General features: G+C 48.8%; 1 protein-coding gene across 10 annotated transcripts in view; it reads left to right on the top strand.

Moving 5' to 3' along the window:
* TNK2 (tyrosine kinase non receptor 2) overlaps positions 1-17,206 on the top strand; it is a 106,837-nt gene that overhangs the window by 32,304 nt on the left and 57,327 nt on the right. For 7 of the 10 annotated variants that reach the window (XM_087933687.1, XM_087933693.1, XM_087933692.1 and 4 more), the window contains one exon: positions 15,361-15,538. In XM_087933687.1, the coding sequence (XP_087789813.1) occupies positions 15,361-15,538 (178 nt within the window). Of the gene's footprint in view, positions 1-5,087; positions 5,977-7,680; positions 7,801-15,360; positions 15,539-17,206 lie in introns of those variants that run through there. The other 3 variants (XM_087933686.1, XM_087933688.1, XM_087933690.1) reach the window with 3 other exon arrangements.

Below are 17,206 nucleotides of genomic sequence, written 5' to 3'. Positions count from 1 at the left end.
GAATGGATCAACAAAGAAGAAGAATGGATCTGCAAAGAACCGGAAGGCAGGACAAGAAGCGATGGATGGGAATTGTAACCAAGGAGATGAGGACAATCGACCAGTGGAACTGCTTGCCACCAGAAATCGTGAATACTCCTCCATCCCTGGGGGTTTTCAAGAAGAAACTGGATGGCCGCTTGTCTAAGGAATGAAACAGGGTCTTCTGATTGAGCAGGGGGTTGGACTAGAAGACCTCTGGAGTCCCTTCCGGCCTTATTCTATGAGTTAGGGAGGGAGGAAAAAGAAATGAAGGGAGGGAAGGAAAGAAAGAAGGAAATATAGAAAAGGAAGGAAAGGAAAAGAAGGAAAAAAGGAAAGATAAGAAGGAGGGAGGGAGGGAGGGAAAGAGAAGGAAATATAGAAAAGGAAGGAGGGAGGGAAAGAAGGAAATATAGAAAAGGAAAGAAAAAAGGAAAGATAGGAAGGAGGGAAAGAAAGAAGGAAATATAGAAAAGGAAAGAAAGGGAAAAAGAAAAGGAAGGGAAAGAAAGAAGGAAAGAGAGAAGGAAGGAAAAGAAGGAAAAAAGGAAAGATAGTAAGGGGGAAAGAAAGAAGGAAATATAGAAAAGGGAAGAAAGGAAAGGAAAAAGGAAGGACGGAGGGAGGGGAAAGAAAGGAAAGATAGAAAAGGAAGGAAGGAGGGAGGGAAAGAAAGAAGGAAATATAGAAAAGAAAGGAAAGGAAGGAGGGAGGGAAAGAAGGAAATATAGAAAAGGAAAGAAAGGGAAAAAGAAAAGGAAGGGAAAGAAAGAAGGAAAGAGAAAAGGAAGGAAGGAAAGAAAGGAAAAGAAGGAAAAAAGGAAAGATAGTAAGGGGGAAAGAAAGAAGGAAATATAGAAAAGGGAAGGAAGGAAAGGAAAAAGGAAGGACGGAGGAAGGGGAAAGAAAGGAAAGATAGAAAAGGAAGGAAGGAAAGAAAGGAAGGAAAAAAGGAAAGATAGTAAGGAGGGAAAGAAAGAAGGAAATATAGAAAAGGAAAGGAAAAAAGGGAAGGAAGGAAGGAAATGGATGGAAACTAACCAAGGAAAGAAGCAACTTGGAATTAAGGAGAAAAAACTTCCGAAGAGGGAAGACAATTAACCAGCGGGACTGTTTTGCCTTCAGAAGTTGCGGCTGCTCCATCACTGGAGGTTTTGTAAGAAGAGACTGGACAGCCAATTGTCTGGAATGGTATAGGGATTCCTGCGTGAGCAGGGAGGTTGGGCTAGATGACCTCTGGGGTCCCTTCCCAATTCCGTTAATTCTGTTTAGTCCAGGAACGACTGGCTGGTTTTGGGACCAGAAATGATGGTTTTGGAGAGCCGGGAGTTTCTCTCAAGTAAGCCGGAAGACCTTGAGAAGAGCCCCCCCTTGGCCATCTCCATCTCCCCCTCCTCCTCCTCCTCCTCCAGGCCTTTCCCCACCCACCTTTGCACCGATCTTAGATCCGGCCAGCTGTTCTCCCCGGGGTCCGTCTGGAAGACAAGAGCATAAGTGTGCAGCCGCCAGGGCAGTTCAGAGGTCATGTGGACAAACCCTCCTCTCCCAGCTGTGTTGACGAGAGAGCGGAGAACTCCGAAGTGCTTTGCTCCCCCGTGCTGCTAGTCCTCAGCGTGCTTTTGCAGCAGGATAGGACTCTCTCCCACACAGTTCCCGTGACCTGGGGCCGGCCTTTCCTCTCTCTCTCTCTCTCTCTCTTTCCTGTGTTCTAAAAATTGAAGGGTGGCTGATTTATTGGTTCCATTTGCGGAGCTCGCTTGGTTTTCCCACTTTCAAAATGTATTCTACCGTGCCCAGTAGACCTAAGAATTCCAGAAGCGTCAATCAAATTATATATATATATATAAATATATATAATATATATATATATATATAAAAGCGAAAGACCACTCCTGCATCATCACAAAATCTCCAGAACTGTCAAGTCTACAAACTTGAAATTTGGCCCATATGTTCCTCTTGGCTTCTAGGGGCTCACTAAGAAAGAAATTTTCCAAATGACCATCAGAGCATTTAGACTATTATTACTTCTTCTTCTTCTTCTTCTTTCTTTCTTCTTCTTCTTCTTCTTCTTCTTCTTCTTCTCTTCTTCTTCTCCTTCCTTCTCTTCTTCTCCTCCTCTCTCTTCCTCCTTCCTTTTCTTCTTCTCCTCCTCCTCCTTCTCTCCTCCTCCTCCTCCTCCTCCCTTTTCTTCTCCTCCTCCTCCTCCTCCAACACCACCAGTTCTCCTTCTCCTCCTTTCTTCCTCCTCCTCCTCCTCCTTCTTCTTCTCCTTCCTTTTCTTTTTTCTTTTTCTTATATATTATTATATATTATTATTGTTTTATATTATTATTATTATTAACACGCTCTGATGCTAAGGAGTTCTACTTCCCTTCCCCACCTGAAAAGAAATCTCTTCCACAGGCAAAACACAAAGAGAGGAGAGGAGTTTCAGTTTCACAGCAGCCCCCAAGCAGTTTTAGTACAGAATAGTCAAGCTAAGCCCCGCCCAGGCTCCTTGCTGTCTCCTTGCTCACACAGCAAATATGGTTTCAATTTCCAAACAGCCCTCAACTCTCTCACACACTGACAGGACTCTAGCTAGAGGAATCCCAATGGATGCTGGTAGGCAGAGGCAGAATTCCCGCCCCCCTTATTTTCCTCCCCCAAAAAACTAAGCCCGAGAACATAGTTTCGTGGTGAAGCATGGGTATTCAGCTAGTACAACATAAAAAGTCACCAGCAACTTTTTAAAACCTTCCAGGTCATGATGTTCATGAAAGGATAAATATTTCAAGGGTGATCCTGCTACTTTTTTCAACGCTGGGAAGCAAAAAAAAAAAAAGCCGAGAGATAAATTACCGATTTCCAATTATTATTATTTTTAATTTATACATTAACATCGTTTGCGGACAATTCACAGAGGACAATGGTTAGGCAACCCAGCAAATTTTGCCTCCAGAAATTGTGAATGCTCCAACGCTGGGGAGTTTTTCAGAAGAAACTGGACAACCATTTGTCTGAAATATGGTATTGGGTTTCTTGTCTGAGCCGGGGCTGGACTAGAAGACCTCGAAGGTCCCTTCCAACTCTTATCCTATTCTATATCCTCTTCTATTTTCTCTTCTTTCACTCTATCTTTTGTGTTATTTATCTTCTCTTACATATACTATTCTATATTCTATTCTGCATTCTATTCCATGCTCTTACTCCTACATCCAGGAGAGAAATTTGGACTAACTATAGTAGAGTTATCCGTTAACCCGTCGTGTGCCATTAGGGTTTAATACACCAAGAGGGCAAGACAAGTAAAAATGGGTGGAAACTCATCAAGGAGAGAGAAGCAACCTGGAATTAAGGAGGAACTTCCTTCCAGTCGGAACAATTAACCAGTGGAACAGCTTGCTACCAGAAGTTGTGGAGGTTTTTTTTAAGAAGAGACTGGGCAGCCGCCTGTCTCGAATTGTACAGGATTTCCTGCTTGAGCCAGGAGGGGTTAGACTAGAAGACCCCTAAGGTTCCCTCCCTCCTTCCAGCTCTATTCTGATTCAGCGCCCAAGACCGGGTGGGATTTGCAAACTAAACTTGGGGAAAAAAAAGAACGTAAGGCTGGGAAAGGGGTCCTCTAGAGGTCATCCAGCCCAACCCACCAGCCTTAACTTAACCCCAGCCGTCCTGGATCCACAAGGTTCGTCCGACCTCTTTTAAATTTTCTAGAAAGTTTTGGCCAAACCTGTATGCCTCCTTGGCCCCTGGGAATCTTGGCAGCAGAGACGATGTTTTGGCCTCTCCGTCTCATCCTTTCCCCCCACCCCGGGGCCGAAAGTGTGCGGTGGCTTTTTCCAGTCCCTTCTGTCCGGCATTGCTCCGCCTTCGTCTGGCTCCGCTCCCCAGGGGAAAGGACTTCATCTTTATCGAGGAAAATAGATTTACAGACTCCGTTTTCCCTCCGTTTGTTTGTTGTGTCGTGCTTGTTTAAAACGATTTCGATGGATTTGATACGCCGACCGCTTACAAGATAATCGGTATAAGTATATACGTAGTTAGTATATACTTAACTTCCCCTTCTCCACGTTTTGCAGGGTGGAAATCGCCGGGGAAGCCTGGTTTTTTTGTGTTGTTTTATTTTTTGCAAAAAAAAAACCCCTCAAAACAAAACATTCCCTCTCGGAGCCTCACACAGGAAATTGTCTGTCCAGACCCGTTTTTTTTTTTTTTTTAATTGCGACCTCTTGGCAGCCGCCCCAACCGTGCATTCCCGGACAAATACCAAGCGGTCTGTTTTGCAGGCTGGCCGATATGGTGGGGGGAGTAGAGTGGCCTTCCCCCACCCCCCCCCCCTCCGAGGACTGTGACCAGAGGGGAGGGGAAAGGACGAAGGACACGCCTGCTTGGCACGCCAAAAGTCCCCGCTGCGAAAGCACAAACAAGATGATTATTATTAATTTTTCTCTTTCTTTCTCGTCTTCACCCGGTTGCAAGAATCTCTTCGCTCGGGGGAAAAGTTGCAAACGGGGACAGAGCTGGGAACAGCGGGTTATTATCACCCCATTTTACACACACACACGCACACACACCAGGTCCTGTGGGTGCTTGCAAGGGAGGTTTTGCAAGGAGGGGATTTGAGGAGGGCCAAGTAGGAAGAAAAAGTAGCCGGAGAATTTGGACGGCAGCTTTGGAGTGTTTTTTTGTCTCGAAATCTCTTGGTGGTGGAAAAGTTGAAGAAGACGGAGGCGAGAAGGCAAGGCGATAAGGGATGGATGGAAATTGTAACCGAGGAGAGGAACCACAAGGGTTGTCCAACAACCTCTTGGAATTTTCTAGGCGTGAAGGAGCCGCTTCCTAAGAGCGAGGACAATTAACCAGCAGAACTGCTTGCCACCAGAAGTTGTGGCTGCTCCATCCCCAGAGGTTTTGAAGAGGAAATTATAAGGTCTCCTGCTTGAGGAGCGGGGTTGGACTAGAAGACCTCCGAGTTTCCCTTTCCAACTCTTTGTTAGTCTGAGAGGCCAAGCCCCAAAGAAGAGGAGGGCGTCGAATTATTCTCCCAAAGCACCAGAAGGCAAGACAAAAAAAGCAACGGGTGGAAACTAACCGAGGAGAGAAGCAACCTGGAATTCAGGAGAAACTTCTTCAAGAGCGAGGACAATTAACCAGCGGAACTACCTGCCACCGGAAGTTGTGGCTTCTCCATCGCTGGAGGCTTTTAAGAAGAGATTGGGCAGCCGTTTGTCTGAAACACAGTATAGATTCTCTCCTGCTCAAGCAGCACGGGGTAGACTAGAAGACCTCCCCAGAACCCTTCCAGCTCAAATCTGATTGACAAGAGAATCCGTTTGCTGATGGATCCGGGTTTTTCTGGCGCTTAGGATGGAAGACGGGGATCCTGGCCAGGGAATTTGGGATCCTGTGTGCCTAAATGGGATCTTCTGGTTATCTCTAAGGAAACCAGCACTGGAGGATGGTCGGATTTTTGCCTTTGGGGAGATTTACTGAATCTTTTAAAAAAAGTTTTGAGGATTTGGCCTGCAGTTTTCCCTAAGTGTCCCTGCTGCGCCACTCGAATCCAGAACGGAGACGGACAAGAGGCTGGTTGGGTAGCAGAGATCAACGTCTCCCAATCGCCCAAAGGCAGGACAAGAAGCAACGAATGGAAACCAAACAAGGAGCGAAGCAACCTAGAAATAAGGAAAGAACTTCCTGACAGAGAGGACAATTGGTCCGTGGAACTACTTGCTACTAGGAGTTTTGGGTGCTCCATCCCTGGAGGGTTTTTTTTTTTTGAAAGAAAGAGATTGGATAATCCATTTTGCCTGGAATGGTCTAGGGTCTTCTGCTTGAACAGCGGGTTGGACTAGAAGACCTCTTGAGGTCCCAGCTCCGCTCTTCTGTGTTACCTGCTCAGCCAGGATGCAGCGTTTTGAGGCCTGGCGTCGGTCCTTCCCATTTCTTTCCCGTTTCCGGGTTTACAAGGTAAGGGGAGCCCCAAGAGATCACCCCAAAACTTCGCCTTTGCAAGAGTTTTCTCCGGTTGTCCCCAAGCGTGTCTTTGGTTCCAGAATGCAGCTTGGCTGGCTTGCTAAAGTCACCTGGAGCAACCCCAATTCCTGTGCTGGTGGGGTGGTATACGATGGACCGAGATATAGGAAATTCGCCTCGTAGATTTTTTAAAAGGGGGGAATTCTTTTCCTGAAGGAAAAGGAAGATATTTTCCTTGTATTAATGTCGCCGCTTAGTTTACAGAGCTGTAGAGCCTCTTTAGACAGCAGAAGTCAGCTGAAAAAAGGGATACACGGAACAAAGAAGGCTGAATCTGCCATCTTTTGTCCGCAAGTGTTAGTTTACTCCATAGTACAGGTAGTCCTTGACTTAATGACCAGAATTGGGGCTGGTTTCCATTGTTTAGCAAAGCAGTCATTAAGTGAGCCAAACCTGATTTTACGTCCGTTTTTGCCACAAATCTTAAGCGAATCGCTGTCCTTAAAGTGAGCCGTGCCGTCGTTAGCCGAATCCTGTTCTCCCCATTTACAGGTAGTCCTTGGCTTATGACCCCCATTGAGCCCAAAGTTTACGTGCTGAAGCGAGGCGTTAAGTGAGTTTTGTCCCCGTTTTACGGCCTTTCTTGCCACAGTTCTTAAGCGAACGCTGGAGTTGTGAAGTTCGTCTTGCGATCGTTAAATGAATCCGGTTTCCCCGTGGACTTGGCTCGCCAGAGATCACGGGACACCAGGACCGCCATAAATACGAGTCCTTTGACAAGCGTCTCAATTTTAATCACGTAACCACGGGTCGCAAGTTTGAAAAACAATTCCCTTTTTTCAATGGCTGGTGTAACTTTGAACAGTCGCTGAACGAAGGGTTGTAAGTCGAGGCCCACTTGTGCCTCAGAATTTGCACAGAAAGACCAGGTTCGGAGGCCTGTCCCGCCATAAACCCGAGGAATAGTTGTAAGTCCCGTTTTTTTCAGTCCTCAAAGGTCACTAACCGAGCCATGCAAGTCGAGGCCTACCTGTAGCTCAGAACTTGCACAGAAAGACCAGGTTCATAGGCTTGTCCGTCATAAACCCGAGGACTGGTTCTAAGTCAATTTTTTTCAGTGCCCAACGGTCACTAACCAAGCCGTTGTAAGTTGAGGCCTACCTGTAGCTCAGAACTTGCACGGAAAGACCAGGTTCAGAGGCCTTTCCGTCATAAAGCCCGAGGACTTATAGTTCTAAGTCAATTTTTTTCAGTGCCCAACGGTCACTAACCAAGCCGTTGTAAGTTGAGGCCTACCTGTAGCTCAGAACTTGCACAGAAAGACCAGGTTCAGAGGCCTTTCCGTCATAAGCCCGAGGACTTACAGTTGTAAGTCCCATTTTTTTCAGTGCCCGACGGTCACTAACCAAGCCGTTATAAGTTGAGGCCTACCTGTAGCTCAGAACTTGCATGGAAAGACCAGGTTCAGAGGCCTTTCCGTCATAAGCCCGAGGACTTACACTTGTAAGTCCCTTTTTTTCAGTGCCCAACGGTCACTAACCAAGCCGTTGTAAGTCGAGACCTGCCCGCAGCTCAGAATTCGCACGGAAAAAGCCGGTTGGGAGCTCATCCGTCCTAAATCCACCCCGCTCCGCCTTCTCACAAACAGATGTGGCCCAGATAACGTGGGAACAACAACGTTCAGGATATACCCAAAGGCCCGAAAGGCTCCGAGTTGCGTAAGTTTCTTCTTCGGGCCTCCGTTGTAAACTTTCTCAGCCGTGTCACCATGGAGAGAAGCCTGACCTGACCCAATTCGTCTCCAAACAACACCGAGGAGTAAGTTACTCATTGCTCATTTCCTCTCCAGACTCCCTTGTTTTTTTGTCTCTCGCCAAGGAATTCTTGGCCCCAAAAAGTTTCGTTTTTAATGGCTGCAACATCTGGGAATGCCCAGAAAGACACAGGGAGGGGGGCAGACTGGACAGGTGTCCGCATTCAGACATACAGGTCAGATAAACCTGCTCGGCGGCTGCTCTTGGGCAGGTCGGGAGGAAGCTTTGCAACGGCAGCTGGTGGTTGTCATTCTGGAAGTGGAAAAAAAAATTCAGGCCTTGAAGAGACAGAGTAGAGAGGGGGAAAAAGGCCGGAAAGAAGAGAGAAAGTCACTTTGAGACGTTCAAGAAGAGATTGTGGGTTGCCGTTTGTCAGAAGGTGGTGTGTAGGGCCTCCTTGCTTGGGCTGTGGGCGGGGGTTGGACTAGATGACCTACAGGGTCCCCTTCCAACTGTTCAAGTATGAAGAAGACTTGGTTAAAAGGAGGGAAATAATTTGGCAGAGTTTTGGCGGAGGGCTGTGTTTGGAAGCCCTTTGATTTATTGCTATTTTAGTTTTTTTTTTAAGTTTAGTATTCATTTGTATCTCGCCTTTATTGTTTTTATTCGTGAGCCAAAGAGGCAGACATGCCTAATAGTCTTTCCTCCTCTCTTATTTTCCACACATCAACCCTGTGAGGTGGATTCCTGTCTTCCTCCGTCCCTCTTTTTCCCATTCCCATCTCCTATTTCCTTCCTCTTCCCATCTGCTTCCCTCCTTTGCTTCCTTTTTCTTCCTCTCTGCTTTTCTTTCTTCCTTCTCATTCCCGTCTTATTTTTCCCTCCCTCCCTTATCTCTTCCCTCCCTCCTTCATTTCTTCCCTCCTTTTTTCATCGCCTCTCTTTTCTTCCTTCTTTCTATTCCCATGTTCTTCCTCCTTCCTTTCCTTCCTTCCTTTCCCTCCCTTCCACTCCTGCCTTCCTAACTTCCTTCCTTTTTTTCTTTCCTTCATTCCTTCCCTCACTCTTCCTTTCTCCCTTCAATTTTTTCCTTCTCTTCCTTCCTTCCTCTATCCATCCATTCTTCCTTCCCCAACTCTTCCTTTCTCCCTTCCATTTTTTTCCTTTCCTTCCTTCCTTCCTTCCTCTATCCATCCATTCTTCCTTCCCCCACTCTTCCTTTCCTTCCATTTTTTCTTCCTTTCCTTCCTTTCCTTCCTTCCTCTATCCATCCATTCTTCCTTCCTTCCTCCACTCTTCCTTTCTCCCTTCCCTTTTTCTTCCTTTCCTTTCTTCTCTTCCTTTCTCTATCCATCCATTCTTCCTTCCCACACTCTTCCTTTCTCCCTTCCATTTTTCTTCCTTCCTTCTTTCCTCTATCCATCCATTCTTCCTTCCTCCCCCACTCTTCCTTTCTCCCTTCCATTTTTCTTCCTTCCTTCCTCTATCCATCCATTCTTCCTTCCTTCCTTCACTCTTCCTTTCTCCCTTCAATTTTTTCTTCCTTTCCTTCTTCTTCCTTCCTCTATCCATCCATTCTTCCTTCCTCCTCTTCCTTCCTCCCTTCCATTTTTTCTTCCTTTCCTTCCTTCTCTTCCTTCCTCTATCCATCCATCCATTCTTCCTTCCTCCACTCTTCCTTTCTCCCTTCCATTTTTCTTCCTTCCTTCTCTTTCTTCCTCTATCCATCCATTCTTCCTTCCCCCACTCTTCCTTTTTCCCTTCCATTTTTTCTTCCTTTCCTTCCTTCCTTCCTCTATCCATCCATTCTTCCTTCCCACACTCTTCCTTTCTCCCTTCCATTTTTCTTCCTTCTCTTCCTTTCTCTATCCATCCATTCTTCCTTCCTCCACTCTTCCTTTCTCCCTTCCATTTTTTCTTCCTTCTCTTCCTTCCTCTATCCATCCATTCTTCCTTCCTTTCCCCACTCTTCCTTTCTCCCTTCCATTTTTCTTCCTTCTCTTCCTTCCTCTATCCATCCATTCTTCCTTCCTTTCCCCACTCTTCCTTTCTCCCTTCCATTTTTCTTCCTTCTCTTCCTTCCTCTATCCATCCATTCTTCCTTCCTTCCCACACTCTTCCTTTCTCCCTTCCATTTTTTCTTCCTTTCCTTCCTTCCTTCCTTCCCCTATCCATCCATTCTTCCTTCCTTCCCCGCCATTCTTGTTTTCCCTCCTCCTTACTTCCCTCTTTCCCCCCCTCCCTCTTTCCCCTCTCTCTTTTTCTTTTTATCCTCTCACACGGCAATCTTTTCCTCCTATCCGGCTGCAAATCTCACCCCGCTCCATTTGCCCTGCCCCCCCCGACGTGCTCGTCCAGCTTAACTCAGTCGGTAGCCAGGCGATGTCACTTTTCCCGATTTCTCCGGGTTGCCGCTGGCACAACTTCCTTTTTCGCAGCCCGGACAAAAAGGACGAATTCACGCGCCCGGAGTGGGCACGCACCCCCCGGCCCCCCGGCCCCCGTGCCAGGGATCCCAGGGAAACCATTGTGTCCTTTTGCAGGGCCGGTGGATTGAAAAGGACGGGGAGGGAGAGGATTTGTCCAGGGAGGAACAGCTGCTGTCCTTGGAAGGGAGACAAACGGGCGTCCAGAAAAGGGCAGCTGTTCAACTGGGAGAGCCCGTTTGAATGGCCTTCAGATAAGGCAGGCGCACCTGCAGTTGCAGACCAGATGTTCAAGAGGAAGGACGGAAGTTTAAAAAGAAAAAAGAAAGCGAACAGATACATAAATTGTGCAAAAGAACTTGCCGGTGGAAAGCCAACTTGAGGGATAAAGAGAGAGAGAGAGGAGGGAAGGAAGGAAGGAAGGAAGGAAGGAAGGAGAGGAAAGAGGGAGAAGGAAGAGGAAAGGAGGGAAGGGTGAGGAGGAGGGAGGAGAGAAGGAGGAAGAGGCAGAGATTTAGGTAGGAAGGAAGAGGAGAGGCGGAGGAGAGGGAGGGAGGAAAGAAGGAGAGGAGAGGAGAAAAGGGAGGAAGGAAGGAAGGGAAAGGAAGGAGGGAGCGGAGGAAGGGTGGAAGGAAGGAAGAGAAAGGAGGGAAGGGTGAGGAGGGAGGGAGGGTGAGGAGCAGGAGGAAGAGGCAAAGATTTAGGGAGGGAGGAAGAGGAGAGGCGGAGGAGAGGGAGGGAGGAAAGAAGAGAGAAGAGAAAAGGGAAGGAAGGAAAGGAAGAGGAAAGGAGGAAGGGTGGGAGGGAGGGGTGAGGAGCAGGAGGAAGAGGCAGAGATTGAGGGGAGGGAGGAAGAGGCAGAGGAGAGGAGGGAGGCAAAGAAGGAGAGGGGAAGAGAAGGGAGGAAGGAAGGAAGGGAAAGGAAAGGAGGGAGTGGAGGAAGGGTGGAAGGAAGGAAGAGGAAGGAGGAGGAAGGGGGAGGAGGGAGGGGAGGAAGGGTGAGGAGCAGGAGGAAGAGGCAGAGATTTAGGGAGGAAGGAGAGGGGAGGAAAGAAGGAGAGGAGAGGAGAAAGGGGAGGAAGGAAGGAAAGGAAGGATGGAGGGAGGAAGGAAGGAAGGAAGGAAGGAGGGAGGGAGAGGTGAGGAGGGAGGGAGGGTGGAAGGAAGAGAGGAGGAGAAGGAAGGAGGAAGGAGGGAACAGGAGGAAGAGCGAGGAGAAGGAGGGAGAGGCAGAGATTTAGGAGGGAGGAGAGGAGAAAAGGGGAGGAAGGAAGGGAGGGGAAAGGAGGAAGAAAGGGAAGGAGGGGTGGAAGAAGAAGGGAAGGAAGGAAGAGCAGTACTACTTAGACTTATATACCGCTTCACAGCCCTTTACGGCCCTCTCTTAAGCGGTTTACAGAGTCGGCCTCTTGCCACCACCCTACAATCCGGGTCCTCGTTTTACCGACCCCGGAAGGACAGAAGGCTGGGTCAACCTTGAGCCAGTCAGGATCGAACCGCTGGCTGTGGGCAGAGTTTGCCTGCAGCGCTGTATTCTAACCCCTTTGAAAGAAAGGAAGGAATTTGAGGGGTTTAGTGAGAACCATTAACCAGAGGGACAGCTTGCCACCGGAACTTGCGCACGCTCCCATCGCTGGAGGTTTTTCAAGAAGAGCCCCGGACAGCCATTGGTCTGAAATGTATACAGTCTGCTTGTGCAGGGGTTGGGCTGGAAGACCTCCCGAGGTCCCTCCCAGCCCCGTTCTGATCGTTTTGAGGCTTGATTGTTATTCCGAGCGTAGTTTCTACCCGGTTGCAAAAAAACAACAACGCAAAAGCTGAATGCTGGGTCCCACAACTGCTGTACACGCACAGCTGTTTCTCTACCCCACTCCTTCCTGTCCCCCCTTCCTCTTCCTCCTCCTCCTCCTCCTTCCAACCACCCCCCATGCCTTTCTGCGTGTTTTAACTGCTCCATCCCACCTCCTTCAAACCGGTTCTCCGGAGAGCGGTCATTTCCTGCACAGTCGCACCCGAGCGGTTTGTGATGCAAAATCCAGAATCTTGGCTTGCACGGCTTTTTTATTTTATTTTTATTTTTTCTCCGTGAGGCTCATGCGGAATCGTTTTGTTTTTCTGTTTTTCTGTTTGTTTTCGTTTATTTGAACCCCAAACAGAAGCCCCGTTTGTCCTCTCGTGCGGGGGGAGCCGGACACCCACTCCCCTTGGATGGAGAGGGAGGAGGAGGAGGAGGAAGAGGATGGGGGCGCTGCTGGTGAAGGTGCCAGCTGCAGGCTCCGTTTTGTGCCAAGACCTTGCACTTGTGACGTGCACAGATGGGGAAAGGAAGCAGGGGGAAGCGTAGGGATTGGGGGCAGACAGGTTATGGGGGCCTGGGAAAGAGGAAGCCGGCTTCCTCTCCATAGGCGAGCGTTGGAGCAGTTTCAAATTTATTGGCTTTATTTGTATCCTGCGTTTAGTTTTTTTTTTTTTTTGCAAAACAAAACCCAAAACGAAACCTGCCCAGTTGCAGAAAAAGGCATCCAACTTAAAGCGAGGCAACTTCCTCCTCCACTAATTTTCTACATAACGGCAACCGTGCAAGGTGGGCTGGGAGGAGAGAGAGGGATTAGCCCACTCATTCAGCTTTCCCCGCCTAAGGCAGGACTAGGACTCGCCGTCTCCTGGTGATGGGCCCAAAGCCACCCGATTAGGTGGGACTAGAACGCATCGTTTCCTGGTGATTGGTCCAAAGTCACCCAGTTAGGCAGGACTAGAACTCAGCTGTCTCCTGGTGATTGGTCCAAAGTCACCCAGTTAGGCAGGGACTAGAACTCACTGTCTCCTGGTGATTGGTCCAAAGTCACCCAGTTAGGCAGGACTAGAACTCACTGTCTCCTGGTGATTGGTCCAAAGTCACCCAGTTAGGCAGGACTAGAACTCACTGTCTCCTGGTGATTGGTCCAAAGTCACCCAGTTAGGCAGGACTAGAACTCACTGTCTCCTGGTGATTGGCCCAAAGTCACCCAGTCAGGCAGGACTAGAACTCAACGTCTCCTGGTGATGGGTCCAAAGTCACCCAGTTAGGTGGGACTAGAACGCATTGTTTCCTGTTGATTGGCCCAGTCACTCAATTAGGCAGGACTAGAACTCAGCGTCTCCTGGTGATTGGCCCAAAGTCACCCAGTCAGGCAGGACTAGAACTCAGCGTCTCCTGGTGATGGGTCCAAAGTCACCCAATTAGGCAGGACTAGAACTCAGTGTTTCCTGGTGATTGGCCCAAAGTCACCCAGTCAGGCAGGACTAGAACTCAACGTCTCCTGGTGATTGGCCCAAAGTCACCCAATTAGGCAGGACTAGAACTCGCTCCTGGTGATGGGTCCAAAGTCACCCAATTAGGCAGGACTAGAACTCAGTGTTTCCTGGTGATTGGCCCAAAGTCACCCAGTCAGGCAGGACTAGAACTCAACGTCTCCTGGTGATTGGCCCAAAGTCACCTAGTTAAGCGGATAAGAACGCATCGTTCCTGGTGATTGACCCAAAGTCACCCAATTAATCAGGACTAGAACTCACCGTCTCCTGGTGATTGGCCCAAAGTCACCCAGCTGCCTTTCCTGCCTAAGGTGGACTAGAACTCATCATCATCTGGTGATTGGCCCAGTCACCCAATTAGGCAGGACTACAACTAACCATCGCCTGGTTATTGGCCCCCCAATAGGCGGGACTAGAACTCACAGTCTCCTGGTGATTGGCCCAAACTCACCCAGTTGGCTTTCATGCCTAAGGCGGGACTAGAACTCATTGTCTCCTAGTGATTGGCTTAAAATCACCCAGCCGGCTTTCCTGTCTTAAGTCTGAACTAGAACTCACCCGCTGTCTCCCAGTTTCTAGCCCAGGCAAGAAAACCCCCATTTCAGGGACTTCACAGAAGTGATGCCGTGTGTCTGGTGACACCATTGTGCACACAATCAAGAGCGTTTGTGTCACTGGCCACATCCCCCTGGCTTCACCTTCACTCTACTTTTGTGTGGCCTTCTCGTTTTCATATGCCAGGGGGATTCTGGGAACTGAAGTCCACCGCTTTGGAGTTTAGCAGGGCGAGAATACACGGGCGGTTCAGCCACGAAGGTGATGTCATTTAGAACAAGGGTCCCCAACCTTGGCCACTTCAAGTCTGGAGGACTTCAACTCCCAGAATTCCCCCCAGCCAGCATATCTTACTCTCTTGTAATCCCTTCCTCTGCAATCTCTCTCTCCACTTTGTGGGGGGGACAAGAGAGAAAGAAACCGACATGTCTGGCTGGGGAATTCTGGGAGTTGAAGTCCTCCACGCTTAAAAGTTGCCGTGGTTGGTGGACTCTGCATTTAGAAGAGAGGTCTCCAGCCATGGCCACCTAAAGACCGATGGACTTCAACTCCCAGAATTCCTCAGCCAGAATTCTGGGAGTTGCTCTGTAGGTCTTCAGGTTGCCGTGGTGACCCATAAGGCCTGCAGGGTGGTTCCACTAAGAAGGCTGAGCGGTGGTGTAATAATAGGACTTCCTCCAGAAGTTTTCTAGAACTTCTTTGGTGATCTTGAGATGATCGTATAACTAGTCTGGCTGGTGTTTTGGCGTCTTCTCCGCCTCTGCGGTCCACGTTTAGCTCTTCCAGAGCATTTAGGACTGTGGTGGCTAGCCTGTTTGGGCTCTTGTGCCAAAAATCGTACGCTCGCGCTCGTGTGCCTGCATCCAGAAGGCAATGCGCATCCCCCCACTACGCATGCACACGCAATCCCCACTACCTCTGCTGCCCCCTTACCTGCAATGCACCTCACGGCTGATTTTGGGTCGGTTTGAGGCCTTTTTCGGCCTCCCAGGAAGGCATCTGCAGGCTTTGCAGGCCAAAAACTAGGCCCGTTTTGCCACTTCTGTATTTCCCGGAAAAACAGGAAGTGATGAAATGGGCCTAGTTTTTGGCCTGCAGAAACCTTCCTGAAGCCTCCGGGAGGCTGAAAAAAGGCCTCAAACTGGCCGAAAATCAGCTGTGAGGCACGCGAACGTGCAGGGAACTAAGTTTGCCTGTAGCTTGCGTGCCACCTGTGTCTCACGCATGCCGTAGGTTCACCATCACAGGTTTAGGGTGACCCTTCCTTGAGGAGCGAGCGTTTCCCCTTCAAACCAAGCTCTGTGGTCCTCGCTGGTGTCCGCCCACCGTGACGCGTCTCTCTTCCTTTCCAGAAGCTGAGCTGTGGCATGCAGGCGGATGAAGGGACCGACTGGTTACTCGAACTCCTGACCGAAGTGCAGCTTCAGCAGTACTTCCTCCGGATCCGTGATGACCTCAACGTCACTCGCCTGTCACACTTTGAGTATGTCAAGAATGAGGACCTGGAGAAAATCGGAATGGGGAGACCAGGTGAGTGGACCTCCGGCCTGTCCCACCTCCTTGGACCCAGACGTTTTTGCAACGTATTAGGGTGTAAAGAAGCACAATTGCAGGGTTTTGTGATTTTTGCAAACGGTCATTACAGAGATCAAACTTGTATTTTGCTCAGTGAGATAGTTGTTAAGTGAGTTTTGCCTCATTTCGTGCCACGGTTGTTGAGCGAATCCCTGCGGTTGTTAAGCAAGTGAGTCTGGATTTTCCATTGACGTTGTGGTTCGCTAGCAACCTGTGCAGACGGCAGCGGAATTGGACCGTGCGGAAGAAAGGGGATCAGTCCGGGAGTCTGGGGAGGACTCGGACGAGGGTCCTGCATCCGATGGCGAGATGGGGCCAGGGTCATCTGGGAGTGGGGTGCTGCCGGAGCCTTTGGAGTCTGGCAGCAGCAAGGAAGAGGAACCAGGGGAGCCTGTTCCCAGTGAGCGTATGCACAGAGCTGCTAGATGGTGAGAGCAGCTGAGACAAAAGGGGCAACTCAGGAATAAGGCTGGGAGGTGATTGCCCCTCCCATAAGGGATAAAAGTCAGACCAAGATGACAAAACCTTTGCAGGAAGCAAAGTCGTTGGTTGAGTTCAGATTCATTCTTGAAGCTCTTTGTACTTTTGTTCGTTTTTTTCCTAGTTCATTTGACACTTTTGTTGTTGGCAGCACTTCACAGAAACGAAAGGTGGGTGCTTATCTCGAGGGACTGTTTGAGATTCATTACTAGCTGGGAATGAAAATAATTCCCAGCGTTGCAATAAAACAAGACTTATTTTTAAAATAAGCGTATGTGTAATTAACGGTCTCAAAAGCCTTGGTCAGAACAATTGACTTGGCTTGTCAAAAGGTCGCAAAAGGGGATCCTGGGACCCAGCAGCTGTCATAAATACAAGTCAGTGGCCAAGCGCCTTAATGTTGATTACGTGACTGCTGCAACGGACGTTAAGTGGGAAAAACGATAGCAAAGGCCACCTTTTTCCAGCCCCGCTGTAACTTCGAACGATCGCTAAACGAACTGTTGTAAGACGAGGCCTATCTCTAGCGCAGAAGACCAATTTTAAAGCAATGTTTTCATATGCGGGTAGTCCTCGGTTTACGACCACAGTGGAGCCCACAGATTCCGTGGTTAAGCAAGACAGCTCGATGAGTTGCGTCCTGTTTTACAACCGTTTTTGTCCCAGTTAAGCGAACCCATCGCCATTGTTAAAAGTGAATCGTTCGATTGTTAAGCGAATCTGGCTTTCCCCTCACTGACTTCGTTGAACAGATAATCAAGAGTTGGAAGGGACCTTGTAGGTCATCTAGTCCAACCCCCTCGTTCAAGCAAGTTTCTCGGAGGCTGGCTGGGTAGGTCACAAAATGGGAACCTAGGACGTTGCTAAACGCATGCTGAACCCCTGAATTTTGATCATGGGGAGGTTGCATCTGTCATAAGTCACTATTTCCATTGTCATTGTAACTCTGGTCACTAAACGAACGATTTAAGTCGAGGCCTAGCCGTGGGTAAAGTTTGAGAACTTTTAATTTCAGTGTTTTGGAACTGGCCGGATTAGAGTGAAACAGAGCTCGTAGCGCCAACTTTCTATAAAGTTGGTGGAATTACGTAGCCCCCTCCCCCCAAAAAACTTCCAACGCGGAGCAAGTACGTAGAACAGACT

This window comes from Pseudonaja textilis, chromosome 4 (assembly GCF_049901715.1).
Source record: "Pseudonaja textilis isolate UNSWEBS1 chromosome 4, rPseTex1.2, whole genome shotgun sequence".
Lineage (NCBI taxonomy): Eukaryota > Metazoa > Chordata > Lepidosauria > Squamata > Elapidae > Pseudonaja > Pseudonaja textilis.
Note: the sequence above shows the minus strand (reverse complement) of the source record. Positions and strands in the feature narration are given on the sequence as shown.